At 37.8% G+C, this 19,196-nt stretch overlaps 1 protein-coding gene across 1 annotated transcript in view; it reads left to right on the top strand.

Annotated features, from left to right (window-relative positions):
* Window positions 1-9,448, top strand: part of TTLL7 (tubulin tyrosine ligase like 7) — a 65,848-nt gene extending 56,400 nt beyond the window's left edge. Inside the window, exons 20-21 of the mRNA XM_031057924.1 lie at window positions 3,801-3,974; window positions 7,157-9,448. Of these exons, the coding sequence (XP_030913784.1) occupies window positions 3,801-3,974; window positions 7,157-7,277 (295 nt within the window). The 3' untranslated portion in view covers window positions 7,278-9,448. The remainder of the gene's footprint in view (window positions 1-3,800; window positions 3,975-7,156) is intronic.
* Window positions 9,449-19,196: the final 9,748 nt, after the last annotated feature.

The raw sequence follows: 19,196 nt of genomic DNA, 5'->3' as shown, positions 1-19,196 counted from the left end.
AAACATGGACTTGCCATCAACAGAAATCACAGTATCTATTTGTGCTCCAGATCATAAGGAGAGTTAAGTCTCAAGTGCAGCTGACATCTCATGCCAGATGCAATGTCCCTTCTGTGATTTACTAATAAACAGTTCAAATTTCTGTGCTTGATTACATTCTCTGTTTCCCATACTGGCAGAAAGTTAAGTATATGCAGAATATTGAATGTCCATGTAAGCAGGTGTTTTTGGTTTGGGTAGCAAATACAAGCTTTTTACAGGGAAGAAAAGATCTGGACATATAAAAAAGTTCAATAACCTATACTTCAGAATCTACTTTCCTGAAATCAAAGGCATTGGTAGAAATATAGATTTGGAGGATCATATCAAGGGTATTAAACAATTGCTCCCACCCACCAATTTATTCATAAAATAAGAATACAAAATTTTAAATATTGAATATATTGCATACAAAAAAGAACATTTTCTCTGTTAGTATATAAAATGTATAAAGAATGGAGGGGGTTTTGTTAGCTTGCATAAGTTGTTTTAAGAGATGCATTGAAAATGAACCACAACAGTTAATATGCTGCTGGATATTGTATGTACAAAGGAATCAAGTCAATATGTTGTTCACATATAGTCATTTATCATATGTGGAGAACTCGCACATTACCCTTGTTAATTGTATCCCAAGAAAATGGATCACAAGAAGAAGAGGGATCTGAGGGATCCAAAAGATCAACAGGTCTTTTATCATCATCTCATTGCTGAAGGCTTGTTGTTGTGCAAGCTGTTAGGATTCTTTACAATCTTTTCTTTCCTTCATGCTAGCAGAGGTGTGTCAAGTCTTGAGTACAAGCTCAATTCTTTTGTTGTCATAAAATATTATAAGTGGAGTTGTTTTTTGACAAAGATCCTGTTCTTTGTAAGAGCCATTGTTATATAAAAGATTCTAAAAATACTCTAGAATATATAAATATCCAGTATGTATAACTATCACTCTGCATGTAAAACACTTGTTACAGATAATACAGAATTCATGGAAGAAAACAAAAAGGCTGTTTGCACCTTGCCAGTATGTTGTTTATTCAGTTACAAGCATCCTTCTTGCCCCATTACACACAGCTGAGAACTCATGGCAGTACCTCTGCAGCAGAGTGGCCAACTTTTCATCACTCTTCCCCAAGAGTTCATTGTGCCATTTTAAAGAACAGATTGGAATAAACACAGGGTGTGTGCAAAATTTGAAGAAACATGTTGGGAAAGAGGTATTAATGTGCTGATTCAGAAACAACATTACTATATGAAAATCCATTAAGGAGTGTAGTGTGTTCACTATTCATAAGACAGATGTCTTGGGAGAAGAATGGAGCTAATGACCTTAAGGTTTCCTCTTGCTGGTTAGATCTCTGCTAGGTATGTGCTATTTTAATGGAAGAACAAAGGAAATCTCTATTAAAAAAAGGTGATGTAAAGGGTTTCATAAAGGTTCATTTGTTTTGCTGTATAATAAACAATTAAAACTAATAGAAGAAAACTAGAACCAGTTGACTTCAGATGATTATAAAAAGAATAACACATGATTGACCACATTGCACAATCCAGTATAATACTCTTTTTTTTTTGTATCTGGTGAGGAGTCTGTGATTTCTTACTAATGTATGGAAGATGAAGTTACAGCATAACCAATTAAATTTAGGAAACAGAATTCTGATCCCTGTTGATTGCAGTATAATGGAGAATAAACTGAATCTGTCTAACACATGGAGGTAGTTGCACAGGCACATTTATATGAAAGTTCATTAAAATTCATGTGTATATTTCCAAATCTCAGCTTTTATTATGAGGGTAATTATCTAGTATTAGTTCATAGTCAGTCATAGTTGCAGCAGGCCATATATTATGTGTCACTGAAAAAATGCCCCAAATGCCACTTAACTGCAGAAAAGTTATCACGAAGTCCAGAACCTAAGGAATTTATCAGGAAAGTTTCTTCTACAGGATTTCTGAGTGAATGGAGTGAATTATAATATAATTATGTGTAGCAATGTGAATCTGTTGAAGGAATGTAATGCTTGGACTGTCATCTTGCTACATTCTACCAACATGACTTCATGAGGAAAGACTGAAGACAAGAGATTAATTTCTATATAAAAATACATGTGGACAGTTCCCAGACAGAAAACAATTGAGAAAAATATATTAAAGTAGTAGTATGACTCAATGATCTTAAGAGCTTATTTCCAACCTAAATGATTCTATGATTATTCAGTTTGTGAAATTAAAATTTTGATATATACAAACAATACTTAAACAATTGTATGAATAATAATTAAAGAAAAATGCTTACATCACTGAAATTTATGTTTGCAATGAAAATTCAGTAGGACTGAATGTTTTCAGCTGGAACATACCATCTAGATAGAGGAGCCAGGCTGACAAATCAGTTAGCTATACATACAGGTCATCTTTTAGTCATTAATGGTCTTAATTCAATCCTAGTAATAGAATCATTGACTCATACAATGTTAAGGGGTTGGAATGGACCTTAAATTGTCTAGTCCCAGCCCCCCAGCCATGGGCAGGGACACCTCCCACTAGACCAGGTTGCCAAGGTCTTTTCCAACCTGGCTTTGAACACTGTCAGGGTTGGGGCATCCACAGCCTCCCTGGGCAAATTGTGCCGATGTCTCACCACCTTCACAGTGAAATGCAGCTCAGTTTAAAAAAATCTTACTAGGCAGGAGTGAGCTTGCTGGTTCTGTGATGTTGTTTGAAGGATGAACTTTCTACATGGGCATTGTGAAATCTACTGCTGCTCTCTGTGGGCAAGGCTAAATCGGCCTGGATGCTATGTTGAAGCCAGATGCAGCAAATTTTCCTCACTGTGAAGTGCTTCTTTCATACACAAACAAAAAAGCTCAAGCTTACAAACCATCTGTGCTACTGGACAATAATTTTGTCCAAAAAAAGTCTTCATAAGCACCATGTTGCCATTTAAAACAGATTGAATGATGTATAATTTGGTCAGAATTTTGCACAAACAAGAATGCTGAGATGTATGCAAAGAACTATTTATTGTAGTCTTCTGTGCTGAAACACACCTTGTTTATATGGATCTGGTGGGCCTTGGTGGATTTTTCTTCTCAAAGAAAAATGGCTTCTTAAGAAAACAGAAGGAATTTTTCTATAGATGTACTCTGCAACGTGCACTTAAGTGTAGATAACCAACCCATGTGACCAGCGGAAATAATAAGAAGTATTCGAATGACTAAACTGAGAGACTCTCTTCATAGGATTTTTTGGATAAGGAAGCACAACACATACTAATCTGTAAATTAATTTCGTATTTGTTTCTTAGTATCATGTACTTAAAATAGAAGTATTATTATGCTGTGTGGACATTTAGAAATAATTTATTACTTTTATTAGTTCCTTTAATTTCTTTTAACAGGTGGTAGCCTGTCAAAAATAGTAAGTGTTTTGTGTTATTCCTATTGTAAGACAAATATACAATTTTGTGACCATAACTCTTTATGTGCTAGACCAAAGTAATGTCTCTGTAAACACTTCAGGGAACAAACCAAATGAAAAATGGCAGTGGACATTTCCCATATAAAGATTAATTTCTTACTTTGTGTTTTGGACTCAGCATCTGCCAGTATTTGTGTTAAATAGTATAAACCTTTCCTGTACCTTTGCTACAAGGTTGTGCTTTTTCTCTTGTTCCTCAGTTGTTAAATCTGATATAAAGCAATAAAGCTCTTAGATTGCAATTTGTGACAGAGACCATGAATTTGTTTCTTTTTCCGTAATAGGAGCTCTTGGGAAACCACATTTAGTAAAGGCTCAGAGGCGCTGACTCCGGAGCAGCTCCAGTGTTGCCAGCGAATAGTACAGCTTTGTAAACACTGCCTGCTGGTAGTTTACAAACATTCATCAGATTCAAGAGGATCCCCAACTGGGATGAGCCACCACTGGGATGATACAAGGTATAAATTTGAATATTTTCCTCCTAAGTTATATGTATAAAGGATAGTACTGGAACAGGTTTTATTCCATGTTGCTACCACTAAATTTTGCCCTAGGTCTGGTTCCCTCTGTATTTAAGAAAAGACCCCACCAAACTCCCCAACATATCCCTTGATCCTGACTTTCAGTCATTCCAATCTCACTACCCCAGTCATGAAGCGCTACCAAAAGAAAACTTGACATACACATCTTGTATGTCTTATTAAACTTCAGTAAACTTGTGTACATCTTGTACACTTATTAAACTCTTGATTGCCTACTGCCTAATTAGCTGCAGCAAAGGCTTCCCAGAAAGTGAACTGAAAATCTCCTTTCTTCCCATTCTCAGATCCCTCAAAGTCAGTGTTTCCAGATTTGCATTCCTAGAGGTATCCTAACATGTCAGATACTTCTGGCTTCACATTCGCAGTGGGCTGCTATAGGGGCACAGCTCCAGCCAAGGGTCAGGTAAGTGCCATCTGATTTACTGTATTGCACAGTTTTGCAAAGTTGATTTCCAAAATCTATAGACTGAAAGTTTTATTCTTCCATTTTACAGAGCATAAATATATTTTCAAACCTTGCAAAACAGCATCATATAGTAAAAGAATTATTTGGCACTTACCTGATTCTCCATTGGCTGGTTTAGTTCCCCAACTGGATACAATAGGGGTTATAATATTATCAGTGTAGGGATTACTGAGAATGCTCCAACTATAATAATAGTCCAGTCAATAATTTGCAATTAAACAGTCACAGACAGAGAATTAAATGTCAGTTTTAAATTACTTAGGATCCAAATTCTATCCCATTTTAATTATTGTGTATATAAAAATTACAAATGCTTTGTTTATATAAAATATCTTGCATATATTGTTTCATAGAAGAGCTTTGTGATTTAAGCATTATGTGAAAGAAAGATTTTTGATATATTATCTATTAAACTTATTTTATTTCTTAATTGCTTACTTGATATAGCTCAGATTAGTTATTTGATACATTGGACCCATGCATTATTGACATGTGGATCTTAAGACACTAACATAATTTAAAGCCAACCAGAAACTACATTTGTTTGATCACAACAAAAGCAGAAGTATGTTAGCCACAAACCAATCATATTCAATATTAACAGCTACTGAGTTATAGCAGGAGTAGTCATTTGGATTAGCTAAGACTAGAAAATCTCAAAGTTTTTATTGCCTTTATAGTTAATGCTGCAGAAAATTTTACATCATGACCAACCACAAGCTATTCAAACAGATCAGATTACTCTAATGTACTCAACTAACAGGCTTGCCTTTGGAATGCAATGAAAGGGATGGTCCAAGAGAACTTTCTCGTCTCCAGTTTCTGTATTTCTTTGGATGCTGAATGGAAGTTATTCATAAACTTCATAGGCTGGAGGAATCTAAGCCCTCTGTATCCAAAATATCAGTAATGGAGTGTCAAGACAGCTCTGATTAAAGTTACAGTTAAATGTTTCATCTAGACATGAATACAGCAATATGCCAGTTAACCATGATATTCTGAATTTGTGAAATGAAAGACACACATGGAAATAAATTTTCTGGTCTGTTACAGCCCACAATTGTAATGAACTACTTTTCTGGAAGTGGGAGAACCACAATACCAATTCACTTTTCACATAGGTTTCTGTTTTTAATGAATCTCCACTACTGACTCTCCACAAAATTGTGAGGTGAAAGAAAATATTACAGTATAATGTAATAATGTATGAGAAGTCAATTTTTTCAAGACTTTATAAAATCTAATTTGAATAACTTTGTTTTTTCTGAGCACAAACAATTTTTTTATTTTGTTTGTGTTTAAGAAACAAATGTTTGTGAAACTAAAGCTCTCACAGTTTACAAACAGATAGCTCTTTAGCTGGGAAAATTTATTTGTACAGGGACAGATAAAAAGATAATGAAAACGGCCACAAAATTCTTTAATAACTTCTCAAATTTCTTTTCAATTCTATCTCTTAACTGTAAATCCACTAAGTAAATTAAACAATAGGATTGCTCAAAAACTATACCAAAGTCTCTTAAAAACATTAGCTAAAATCAAACAGTGTAAAAAGTCATAAATTAACCTGTGTTACAGAACAAAAAAAAATCTACCACTAGGTCCTTACAGCCTTACAGCTTGCTAAATGAACTTATCTATTACATGGCATATTCTCTGGGAAGTACTGGAGTTTTTTACTGTATCATCAAGCAAAGGTAGGACTAGGTCTGGTGACACAGTGAACTGTCAAGCTCACCAACAACCCATTCCAAATCAGACTTTATTTTTTCACAAATTCTTTAAAAAATATGTTGGTGATAAGGTTTTTCTCAAGCTTAAACAAAGCACGTGTGTACACTTTCTCATATAGATTGTTCCTCTTGACACAGTACTGACTGGGATCAGTCTGACCAGTCTTTTAACTTATTTGTCATTAATCAATATGATTCACTAGAATTGCACAACAATTTTTAAGCAATAATTTATACAATGTGTTGTGTTAATCCATCCTAACATTGACATAACTCATTGTGAAATACTGATTTAGTATGGATGTTATTTTTGCACATTTATTGACTTCTACAATTAACTTTTAGTTAATTACAGCATGAAAATATTTAAGAATTAATATTAGGATACGATAAACTGCTGTTTGTATTTTTAGATGAAATACAAGCTATAGAGTTGCCTGAATTTAAAAGGTAAATAGTCACTGATGTGAATTTAATTACTAGGTTGTAGGATCATTTCTTCCTTTACTACAGTAGTGATAACATGTCTATTCTTAGAACATTAGAGATGGAAATCTTGGTGTTTAATCAGGTTTTTTTTACGATCCAACTTTTTATAAGATTTTTTTTGCCCAGTTTAAATTAAACAGGATTCTGTTGTTTACACAGGATTCCATTGTTTATTTATTTAATGGCTTGAAACATAAAACTGGAAAGATGTTTGATCCTCATACAACAGAGTTTAGATTCCTTTTCTGAGTTAGTTTGTGCCTATTGCCCTCGGTTTCATAAATAGCATTTACTGTACTGAGTTTCCTGCACACACCAATTATAAAGTCTGGCATATTAACAACTAGTTCTTTTGCTCTTGAATGTTGCTTTGTCTGTAAACTTTGCTGTATTTTTCATATCCTTTCTAGGTGTTTATTGCCAAGACCTTCACTGTTCATCCTGAAACCATCCTCATCCAAACTTAGCTGCAGTCGATCTGGATCGCCTCGCCCTAACATTTTGTTCACACACAGATACAGTCACTTGTGAAGTAAAAGGAAATTGCTGTTGTAAATAATAGCACTCAATTTCTTTTTTTTTTTAACTTGTGATGGAGCTAAACATAAGCACTGTTATATATTTCTTACCATCATATTATAATAAAATTTAGCTGAAAATCTACTGTAAAAGCATAGCTTTTCTGGGAACATAATAAACCTTGTTAAGTTTACACACACATGTGAATGTGTAGATCTTGCTAGGTTTATAAGTAACTCCTTCCTACTAGAAATGTTATTTTTGCTGCAGAATATATAAAATGGAATTGTTCTTAAAGATTCTATTACAGTATTACCTTATTTTGTAAGTACAATACTTTGACTTGAAAATTATTTATTGTAAACTATATTATTTATTGTCTCAAATGTCCTTTAACAAAGCAGATAATTAGAAAACTCTTGCAGAAGAACACTAAAACTGTAACAGTTATCAAAAATAATCTGATCAGTTCTTGGATATGTTTAAAATAAACCCCAAAACTCTGTAAGCCAAACCTAAAGCAGACATATTTTTATTTCTCCTCTGAAATGACAAGATCTATTGAATACTGCTATTTTTCTTAAAGGACATGATATAGTATCCTTTAGCCAAAGCGAAGGCATCTAGTACACAAATGGTAAAATATCAGTTTAGGCATTCACTTCCTAATTGGATTCTCATAATAAAATGGAAGCCAATGTCTGTTTCCAGGTTTTCATTCACATTACCTGTATCCTGTGCCTTTAGGTTTCCTTTGGGAGCAAGCAGTCATCCTCAGCTCCACACGCATGCATAGTGCATAGTTTTTCTGTTACACTGCCTAAGTGGTAAAGCAGACATTTTTAGGAAATACTGCAGCTGTAATGTATTATTTAAAACTTAAACTAATTGGTTTGTTGTAGTTTTTAGCATGCAATCCAGTACCTACTGTAGAATGTACCTTTGCAATGGACAGTATTTTCTAGATTGCTGACACCTTTAAATGTTGGAAATTGAATTCACTAGAAAGCTCTCATTCAGGTCTAGATTCCTGAGGCTGGCTGGACAGCACAAAACCAAAATGAGCCAGAGCAGGAACCTAGTATTTACAGGATTTGTAGCCTGAAAACATCATTTGGGTTTTGATACATACAGCCATTCATCCCACTCAGCATTGTGCCATGTGAGCCTTATTCATTAGAGAAATAATTATTAAAGGAATCAGTTACTCTAGATTTAAAAATAATTAAGTTTTTTATTTGAGTGAAGAACAGAGTAGTTATTATTTACCAAAGACTCGTATACTTATGAATCATTTAACCCTGAAGCGTGTTTGTAAATTATCAATGTATTTCAGGTATAATTTAAAAATAATTTGGGGGCTAATTATCCTCAGGAGCAAATATGTTAGTGTTTTTTGATATCCAGCGATTTAAGACAAATTTAAGAGACTTAAGAGATTTGAGATTGAAGATGTATGGAAATGATTTTTTAAGAAGTTTTAGTCATAGGATATATAAAAACTGGGAATTTGGTTGAGATTTTTGATGCCTGTGCTGTAGTGCCTCAGCTCTAGAATTGCAGAATATATAACAAGAATATTAGTAAACAAATAAAAAAACCCTCTTGAGATTACCAGATCAAAGCAGTCTTTTGGTCTGGTAAAGTCTTTTTAATTTTTGTGGTAATACTAGTTCAGTAATATAGTATGTTCACATTGTATATCTCTTTTGATCCATACAGTGACTATTAAAGCGAACTCTGGTTATCTATAACACCTATTAAAAGCTGTAAATCTTCTCTTCTTGGAGGAGGCTTCCATTGCATTCTACTTTTGGCCATAAGGATAAGATCAGCTTCCAGCTTAGCTTGCCAGACTCTAACAGAGCTTTAGGATAGGAGGTTCACATGTCGTTTTTTTTCTAAACTTCACTATATGATTTCTATTTTCGAATGCCAGTGCTGGGCCAGGTCAGTCTGTACAGAATACTCTGCCAAAAGAAAGAGGGCTATTAACCATACCTATGGACAAATCTAGGAAAAAATTTCATTTAGCATGTACAAAAGTGCACCAGATGGTGGTTTACATCTGACATGACTTAATATATTTGTATTTCTGATAACCTTTCCTAAAGTGGTCATGTGTTCCTAATATAATGTGTGAATCAATACCTTCAATAAACATCATGCTACACTTGGCTGCAGCTCCTCAGAACCAGCGCGTGTGCTCTGCGGGTGAATTACGGGCTGCACCTGTAGCCCAGCTCCAGGTAGTGCCGTAGGTGGAAGCAGTTACCCCTTTTCTCTACAAAACAGCAGCAATTTGCTTTGTGGTCACACCAGTGGTTCTGATAAGTCTTGATTAGTGGCCGTCTGCAGCCTTTTGACCAGCAGGTCTGCCTGCCTCTCGCTCTGGCCCTGCCACCCGGGCTCTGCTCATGGAGTGCGGCCGTGAGGGCAGCCCCGCAATGTCTGCGGTAGCGCAGTGACATCCCGGCTCCGTTTCCAGGTGCCGTGTGATGCCAAGCAAACGAACACAGAGATGTCACCAGCGGTGATCTTTACCCGGTTCCGACATGACTGCAATGAGGTATTTAATGGGTTCTGTAGCGGTGTATCACAGCATCTGAGCTCCTCGTTTATCAATAACCGCACCTCCGGAAGCCCCGTTGGCGGTTAGTCACAAATATCGCCCTTTTTTACTATTATTCCCCGCGGTTATTACGGTTATACGGTTTTTACAGTGCTCGGAAATGCCGGTTATTAAAAATTACAAAGACTTTACGCGTTATTTGAGGACCAGAGCAAGGAAATTACCTTTTTGGAACCATTGCTTAAATATTGGAGGAAATGTTACTTCAAGTACATCATAAGGACACCTATTTGTTGACTTTGGCCTTGGGTTGTTGTCCTGCCTCGAAAGACAGCTTTATACTCATTATAGAAAAATTAGTAACTAAGTGCTGACTCTCTGTACTGAAAAGTAAACAAATTACTCAGTGTTTAAAATTACATCTAAAAGGTTTCTTATCTGGTCTAGGAGCTCTAGAAAAAATTAACTTTTTATATATAAGACCTTAAGTTTATGGTTATGACTTTCCCTGTCATATTCAAGTGAAAATATTAAAAATATGCCCAGAGGGATCTGGATAGGCTGGATTGATCAGCAGAGACCAAGAATATGAGGTTCAACAAAGAGAAATGCTGAGTCCCTTGGGTCACAGCAAAGCTCTGCAGTGCCACAGGCCTGGGGCAGAGTGGCTGGAAACCGCCTGGCAGAAAGGGACCTGGGGCTGCTGGTCAACAGCTGCTGGGTATGAGCTAGCCCAGGCCAAAAAGGCCAATGGCATCCTGGCTTATATGAGAAGTAGCATGGCCAGCAGGACTGGGACAGTGATTGTCCCCCAGTCCTTGGCACTGGCAAGGCGCCTCGAGTACTGTGTGCAGTTCTAGGCCCCTCAGTGCAGGAAGGACATGGAGGTGCTGCAGGGTGTCTAGGGGAGGCTCTGGAGGGTAAGTCCTATAAGGAGCAGCTGAAGGAGCTGGGGTTGTTTAGCCTGGAGAAGGGGGTGGCTCAGGGGTGGAATTCTCTCTCAGCAGCTCCCTCCAAGGAGCGTGTAGCCAGGTAGGGTCAGGCTGGTCTCCCAAGGAACTGGTGACAGGACAAGAGGACATAGTCTCAAGCTGTGCCAGGGGCAGTTCAGGTTGGACATTTGTAGGAATTTTTTCAGAGAAATGATTAGACATTGCAATGGACTGCCCAGGGAGGTGTTGGAGTCACCATCCTAGGAGGTGTTTAAGAAAAGGCTGGACATTGTACTTGGTACCATGCTCTAGGTGACATAGTGGTGTTTGGTCACAGGCTGGACTTGAGCTCGGAGGTCTTTTCCAACCTAACTGATTCTGTGAAAAGACTGAATTGCATTGACAGTTATAGCATCTAATTTAGGTGTTAGCAAATATGAGTATTTGCAAGTTAGCTTTGCATGCATTGTTAAACAGTTAACTTGAAGCTGTTGCAATGGGAATCCGTTTTCAGGAGGAAATAATTTGCTGTTAAATGGCATTCTTACTGGCAAATCTTTCACTTCAGCATTTGCTAAAAACATTCGTAATTTTTTCTGTATGTGGTAAAATTCCCATGTGTTAGATTGTTATTCTGCATCTGTGTTCTTTGTTCTCTGCCAGCCACCTCTGTGCAGTTCCCTACATTTTTGAAATCTCTTGTTAACATAGAGGAGTCTTTGTTAGTGTGTAAATACTTGTAGCACTTTAGGACTCTTAAGGAAATGGGGGTAATTTTACCTTTTACGTATATGGAACAGAAGACTCTGCTTGTGGGGAATCAAGGCAGGTGCATTCTTGATGTTTTTAACATATCCTCATTTCTTTAAAATAAAAGGCAACATTTTGCAGAAAGGAAATCTGTTTATACTGAACGGAGCACTACCCTCCTTTCAACACAGATGCTACAGCTTATGCTATAAAATAATGCAGTGAAAGCTACTGTGTATGGCCCCAAGTGCCCACTGCGTGGGTCAGCCTGCTTTTAGCACCACAGAGTGAAGTGCAGCCCTTGCCTGGCTGCAGGGGTGTCTGACATGGGTGCCCAGCATGCCGTACTGGCTCAGATGGCTGCACAGCAGTCGGTCCCCTCTGTGCCGGCCCCTGTCAGGGCTGATCAGCAGCGTTGTGCAGGGGCGGGCAGCGCAGGGAAGTGACCCCTGTCCGCCCTTCCTCTGTGCCCTCACTGCTCCCAGCTCCTGCCATGCAGCACCAGCACGCAGTGCCCCAGGAGGGATGTGCGAGCGCGGGCAAAGCGCTGCCTTTCAAGGCTGAGGGGGGCAGCCATGAGGTGGATTGGAGCCCAAAAGGAGTATAAAATGTAAGGGGATATGGTGAGAAAAAACCATTATCCTGGAGATGGTTTAATATTGAAAGTTTTCCTTGTGCCCACCTTTATGGAAATTATTTGCTGTTACGGCAAATAATTCTGCCGTGGCAGAACAGATGGTTTCACTTAATGCTATATATTGTTTTTAACTAAGTAGTGCAGTGTCATCTGACTATCCTATATCATTAATGCACAGTCAGTTGTTTCTTAAAAAATTGCCCACAATCCACTGTCTTTTTTGGAAGCTTATCAGAAGGACATAGAGGATCTTATTTTCTAAATAAAAGCTTTCCATTTCAAGATTTAAAAAAAAAGGTCATTCAATACTTTTATTTCAAACTTCTGTGTAGTGCAAAGATTTCTTGATCTGACCCAGGTATCAGACTATCAGTCTGGTTGTCCTTGCACAAGAAGGATGGAATTAATTTACTTTGCAAAGAGAAATACAGCTCTGAGTGACACAAGTGGACTCAGCAAAGGTGCATCTGGCATGAGAATACACAAATATGAAAAGTCAAAATGTGTTTCTAGGAGAATGCACCTGTGTCCTGAGCAGCCCTTGTGTACAAGCACCTCTCTGCTGAATGGTCTCGCTCAAAACTGAGGTTGCTCTTACAGCTCTGACGTTGCTTGCTTATCCAGGGACTTCTGGGTCACATACAGCTACAGGTTTCATTAGTTCTAGAGTTTGTTTGGTAAAATAACTGATTTACAATGTCCCTTACTAAGACATTAAAATTGTCAAACAATTAAACATAGACAATGAGAAGTAGTACAAATTGTCCTGTGCAGAAATCTGGACTCTTTCTGTTAACTAATGAACTGGGGACACTGTGCAGTCCAGACACATTTTTGAAACTGACCATGTTGGTAAATAGCTGGCAATTTCAGAGATTCGTAAATGTTGTGAGAGTTGGACTTTATTCCATCCCACCTGTCCTTTCCCATTCAGCCCTATTAGGTGATTACAGGTGTTCTGCTGAGTCAGGCCTCTTCCTTCCCCGTGCAGGGTTTGTACTCTCTATGGGTGTGATGTGCTTTTTCACAGTTGTGTGGGATTCGAGCCATCTGATTTCTTTTATTCTGATTCAGAGGCTGAACAAAGTAGCTGCATCAAAATGGCACAGTAGTAGACAAGTGTGCTGTGGGGCAGTTTAACTTCAGTCACACTGCTGGTTGCTTTGATGTTTGTTCTGGTCTGCATTATGCAGTCAGAAGCAGCTAAGAAATCTTATTGGCATGGTGAAAAACATGTTCCTCTGGCACTTAAAATAACTTCTATAAGTATTGGCAAAATGGACCTGACAGGATCTTTCCAAACTTTAATTCAGGTAATCTATGGGATGGTTTTCCAGATTAATCAGAATGACTGCCTAAAGCTCTGTGGTTGGGTTATACTCACTAAACTTGACTATATGGCACGCCAGACAGAGTTGGTGCTTTTCACTATTTCTGTCTGCAAGTCAATTCAGCCTGTACGTTCCTCTCCTGTCACTATGGCCTCTGCTTTTGTTTTGAAACAGAGGACCCGTAACTCCCTTCAGCTGTGATGTGCCTTTTGATAACTGAGAAGCCAAATGCTTTGCTCCATAGGTGCCGCTGAGTATGACAGTACTGCTCACAAGTGGTGAACAATGGGAACACAGGTAGCAAGGGAATTTTTTTGAAAAGCAGGGTAAGTGCAGTAGTTCTGTGGTTGCCCTCTAAGCTGTTGGTGCCTCTTGCATGGATTGTTGCAGCTGTCAGAGTAGGGTGGCTGTTTGCTGTGGTGGAGGAAGTTGTTGCTAACTCAGACTCTTCTTCCTAAACTTTGTAGTTTTTCTTCCCTTCCTTCCCTCCCCTAGCTCACTCAAATGGAGGAAAGAGAAAGTTTTGTATATCTTATAGCTTCCAAATACTAACAAATCTGGGTTTGAGGAAAAAGGTTTAATAGAAATATGAATCATCATCTAATGTGAAACGGTGTTCAAACTATCCAAGTATGTGTGCTTATCTGTGTTTGAATACAGCTCTTTTACAGAAAATGTGTTTCAGTTGCCCAAATGGTATCCAATTAGTATACTCTGCAACACCTCTGCCTGTTGTATATTTTCTTTCAAGTACGCCAATTCAGGTGTTATTAATGATAATAAAAAACCTACTTAGGATTAGAATGCTGAAGTAGTTGGATGTCTACTCTTACTTGAAAAACACCTACGTTGTGAAGAGGCTTGGCTCTCAATCAAGCTTTCACAGTGACTACATCTATTTCACAGTAATTTTTTTCTCCTGCGCAGGCTGGAACAACATGGTGATGATAGCTTTACTGGTTATTATAGTCAATTCAAGTAAATAAAGTTGGTATACACATTTCTGTGAATTGGCAGCCATATAACTTGTTTTACAATTCTAGGAGGACAATTGTGTATATATATGTATTTTTTTTGTATCAGCAATAACAGCATCCAGTAGCTCTAATATGTATGCTGTCATGTCAGCGTTTTTGTTATTTAGGAATTTGTACCTCACCTGAGTTACAGCTTAGCTTGCAGACCCTCATCAGGAAGTATAACACTTTAATTATTTAATCAACACTAAATTGTACTTTCCTGTGTAGTGCTATCGCATTTTATTATTTTAAAATAAAATGTCATGTTTTTCAGAAGCAACTTTCCTTTCATTGCACACCTACTAGTGAGCCTCCTCTGTCTAGTAACTGTAGTCCAGCAATGCTCCTTTCTTGTGTCTGTGCACCCATAAAATTCAATATCAAGGTTTGCTATTCTGTGCGGAGAAAGGATTTCACTTTTGGTCATGTTGGTCTTAAGCTACTGAGTGTTGAGATTATTTCTAGTTCAGGAACTTGATGTGGAAGTCTGACAGCAATGGAGCCACGTGGCACTGCAGCTGTGCTCTCACACTGCCAGGGCTGTGCTCTGCCCCCGTCCTCTGCAGGTGTCAGCAGCTGTGTCACCTGTGCCACTGGGACCAGTGCTTCCAACAGCGAGGGTGCTGAGAGCAGGGTCTGTGTCCTCTTCCTCCCATTCCTCTAACATTCCTCTATTTGTATTTTAGCTTTGTAAGTCTGCATGAGAAAGCTTGTAAAAAACCAACGATCCTCTGAGCAGGGAGGGCTCTCTCAACCTGCAGGTTTCGCTTCTTCAAAACACTGGTGAAATAATCCAGTTCCAGCTGCAAGCCCCTCAGAACAGAGGACTAAGGTTTTGTGTGCAATGGCAGTAAAGGAATTACTTTAGCACTATGAGTGATGATTTTTCTTATGTATTATTATTTTAATTATTTTCTTCAAAGCTGTTGGGAGTGATTTTTTCCCAAATTAATCTTTTCTTGTTGCCAAGGCCAAGTGGGAGAGCAGTCTAGTAACAATTACCCTGGCCTTTTCATATTGGTAGTTATTGTTTCTGAGAAAATTTTCTTCTGGAAGATTTAGTTCTACTCTTTCATCAAATAATGCAGATAACTCTACCCCTATGTAGCTGAGAAGCAATTCTTAAGATAGCAGTAGTTTTCTACAAATCAATGTCAAGTAGTTTGGTGTTTATTTTGGCTTTTTAAACTTATGGTCTTGTGTGATTTTATCAGGTGGAATATGAGGGCCAGCAGCATTTGTGCAATCAGATGTTGTCAGACATATCTACAAAAATGCAAATCAAAGATGCTTTCCTCAAGTTTTCTCCTTTTTAAAAGCAGTTTGCTGTTCTTATATTTTTTGTTGTGTGACATTACATAAAATTTGCATTTTTAGTATCTTAAAATGCAGCATAAAATATTAAGTGTTATTTAGGAGTCTGAAATATCACGAAAGTGTGACTTATATGAACTAAGTATGTCACATGTAATCTGGGGATTAATTTACAAACCTAGTTCATGTCATTGTAGTGATATGGAAAACTTGCAGTTGTTTGGAAGAGAAAAAGGTAGATTATCAGAGGTAGAGAAAAGCCAAGTATTTTCTAATTACTTCTCTAGTTAAGGAAGAAAAACCCTTCTTGAGCTGCCCCCAAAGGAGTTCTCTAGTTTAAACCAGTAATTGCAATTAAGAACATCAACTAAAAGAATGATATAATGCTGTGCCATTTTACTATTAAAAGCTTAAACTTTTGCTCCATTAAAATTGAAAGAGAGGGAGAAAATCTAAGAAGGATTTAATTAACTAGTAAACTTGAGTGATTATCAGCTGTAAAAATGATTTCATTTCTGTAGCAATAGGATACAAATCAACTTGGAGATTTTAAAGATCAAAGTAAGAATAATTGCAAAAACACTGATTGGCTATTTATTTATTTCTATCTTTAATTGAATTTTTAAAGCTCAACAATTCAGGATATTTTTTTCCCCCCTTACTATGGGTTATTGGGATTTGGTATTTAACTTTGCATTTATTCTATAAACTGCAAATTAAAAGGCACAATAATATTTGTGACCCTTAATAAAGCCTCAGTGGTAGAAAGTTGCTCTTGGATATATCAGCTGTATCAAGGGACTGTAACCAGCAGATTTCTGCCTTCTATTCATGTTTGGGCTCAACATTAACTGAAATAATTCCAGTTAAGGAGTTATTAAATCGGCAACAGTGAATTGGCTGGTCTGAACTGTGCAGGGTCATGGTGTAACAGGCTGCATCCCACCAGCTGCAGAGAACTCCAGCCTAAAGAGTGTACAGAGCCTTTCTTTTCCCTTCCCCTTGGTCTCCAGGCTGGGACAGCTTCTCTTCTGCTCTCTACAGCTGGCTTGCAGGATGGCAGAAAAAGAAGACATGCAGGGTGGGGATCAATGGAGTTGTGCAGAAAATTGCCTTGCAGTTTGTTGGGGCTGGTTTCCAGAGATACAGCAGTTGGTGGCATTCAGTGGAGCAAGGGATTTGACAAACTCAGGGCAGGATGAGCAGACATCACTGAGCCTCTGCCCCTGTTAGCAAGCATTTGACTTAAACTTGTGTCAAGTGTTTGAAAATGAGTCCTTACACATCGCAGTGTGGTTTTAAATGTTCTTCCTTGTTTTGGAATTTAGTTCACAAGTCACAAGGCACTCTCTGAGGGAAGCAGAAAGCAAAAAAAAATTGTTCTGTGTTAGATTGTGGGAATTCATGCACTTTTCCTTTTGAACAGCACTGTCTTCTGCCTAGCTTCAAGTGATTGCATCGAGGTGCTGGCAAGCAGTGTTCAAGTGAGAAACAAAGAATTATGGCTGTATAACAAATTGCAAGGGCACTCTGGGAAAGCATGTGACCAGGGAGTTTAGATATCAAACACTTATCCATAAGGTTTGCTGTGCTGAGCCCAGGTGTCTCCTCCTTGCTTTTGCCCTGAGGTACTCTGTAGTGGCAGCAGTCTGGTGCTAGGGTTGAGTAGGATGGAGAGGACTGAGAAGTGCTGTAGCAGATAATTTCTCAGGGTTCTCTCAACTCTTCACATCTAATGTTTTGGAGGTGTTTAGCCTGGAGAAAAAGAGGCTCAGGAGGGAACTTAGGGCACTCTAATTACCTGAAAGGACAGGTAATTGGAGAGAGCAGTAGGTCAGTCCCTTCTCCCAGGTGACAAGAGAAGACAGCCTCAAATTGCTCCAGGGGACATTTAGAATGGATATTACTTAAGATTCCTTCACTGAAAGGGTTGAACAGCATTATGACAGGCTGCCCAGGAAAGTGGTGGAATCATCATCCCCAGAAGTCTTAAAAAAATGTAGATGTGGCCCTTAGAAATATGGTTTAGTGGTGGATTTGGCAGTGCTTGGACTTCATCATAGAGGTCTTTTCCAGCCTTGATGATTCTATGATTTTACAGTCATTCTGTTCCTCTTGAGACCAATTTCTTTTATTACAGCTTATCTGATACCCTGTCCCTTGAATTACACTATTGTCTTGATTCTGTTGTATGTTGCAAAGATACAGGTTTGGGCCATTAGTTAAAACAACTACTACAATTTCTGCTCCAGAGGTGTGCTGCTGTTTATGAATTATTCAGTTTCTCTTCTTGCCATTCATGACTTTGGTGGAATCATTTGACTGAAGTATGGCTCCATTTATCTCTCTCTTTACTATTTATATGTAATAATTACTTTAAAATTTCACTCATTATGATATCTGCATTAGGTATAACTTCTAGTTACTCCTGGGGCAGCAGCTGTAGTGGGAATACTAATCAAATGGCACGGTCACAACATTCTCCTGCTATTACTGTGTTCTGTGTATGGATGCAGCAATTTAACTACATAGGCTTCCTCACAGGTTTTTAGGGAAGTATTAAAGAGGTTCACAAACTTTCGTTGACTTAACTCTCACACTTCCATATGTGATTTCTTTGATTTACAGATTAGGTGAGTGCATCTGGATCAAGTGGGATGAGTAGCTTTTTGAAATATGTTAAAAGATAAGGTTTTTCTAAATATCACTAAGTCCTTGAGTAGCTATTCTTTTTTTTTATACTTATGCAAAATCTATGTATTCCTTTATTTGTTGTTCACAGAAGAAGAACAAAGCTTCCAAACTGTGGTGGCTAAAATTATATGTCACCACAGTTAATACAGCTCAGTAAAAGAAAGAGGATTTAAAGATGCTGAGCACTTCATTTTGTGCCACTGAAATCCAGGAGAACCAATAAGTTTTCTCTCATGTTAATGAGGAATGATTTTTGCTTATTTTTATGCATATAGTTTTGAAAGCTTCATTTTAGGTGCTTAAATTAAGAAGACTGTCCTTTGATGATTAGGCTTTTCACAAAAATAAATGGAGCAAAGTATTTGCCCTCCTTTAGTACCTTAAGTCCATGTGTACCCTAAGGATTAATCTCTTTAATTTAGATTATTTGTCCTGAATGAGAAATAGCCTGAAGGTTACTGGGCTCTGTATAACTACCACACAGAATTGGTTATAAACATTATTACTGCAGTTCTGTGTAGCCCAGGTGGAAAGGACAGGGATTACTATTAAACATTTTTATAGTGCAACATATGTACAAGCAAACAGGTGAACACAGAGGAGACAAAATAGGACACAAGATGAGGAAAACAAGGATCTAAAGATATCACTGGTGAGGAGGTGTTGGCTAAGGAAGAGCTTA

This window comes from Geospiza fortis, unplaced genomic scaffold (genome assembly GCF_000277835.1).
Source record: "Geospiza fortis unplaced genomic scaffold, GeoFor_1.0 scaffold403, whole genome shotgun sequence".
Lineage (NCBI taxonomy): Eukaryota > Metazoa > Chordata > Aves > Passeriformes > Thraupidae > Geospiza > Geospiza fortis.
The sequence above is the reverse complement of the archived record's forward strand: the minus strand, read 5'-3'. Positions and strand labels throughout refer to the sequence as shown.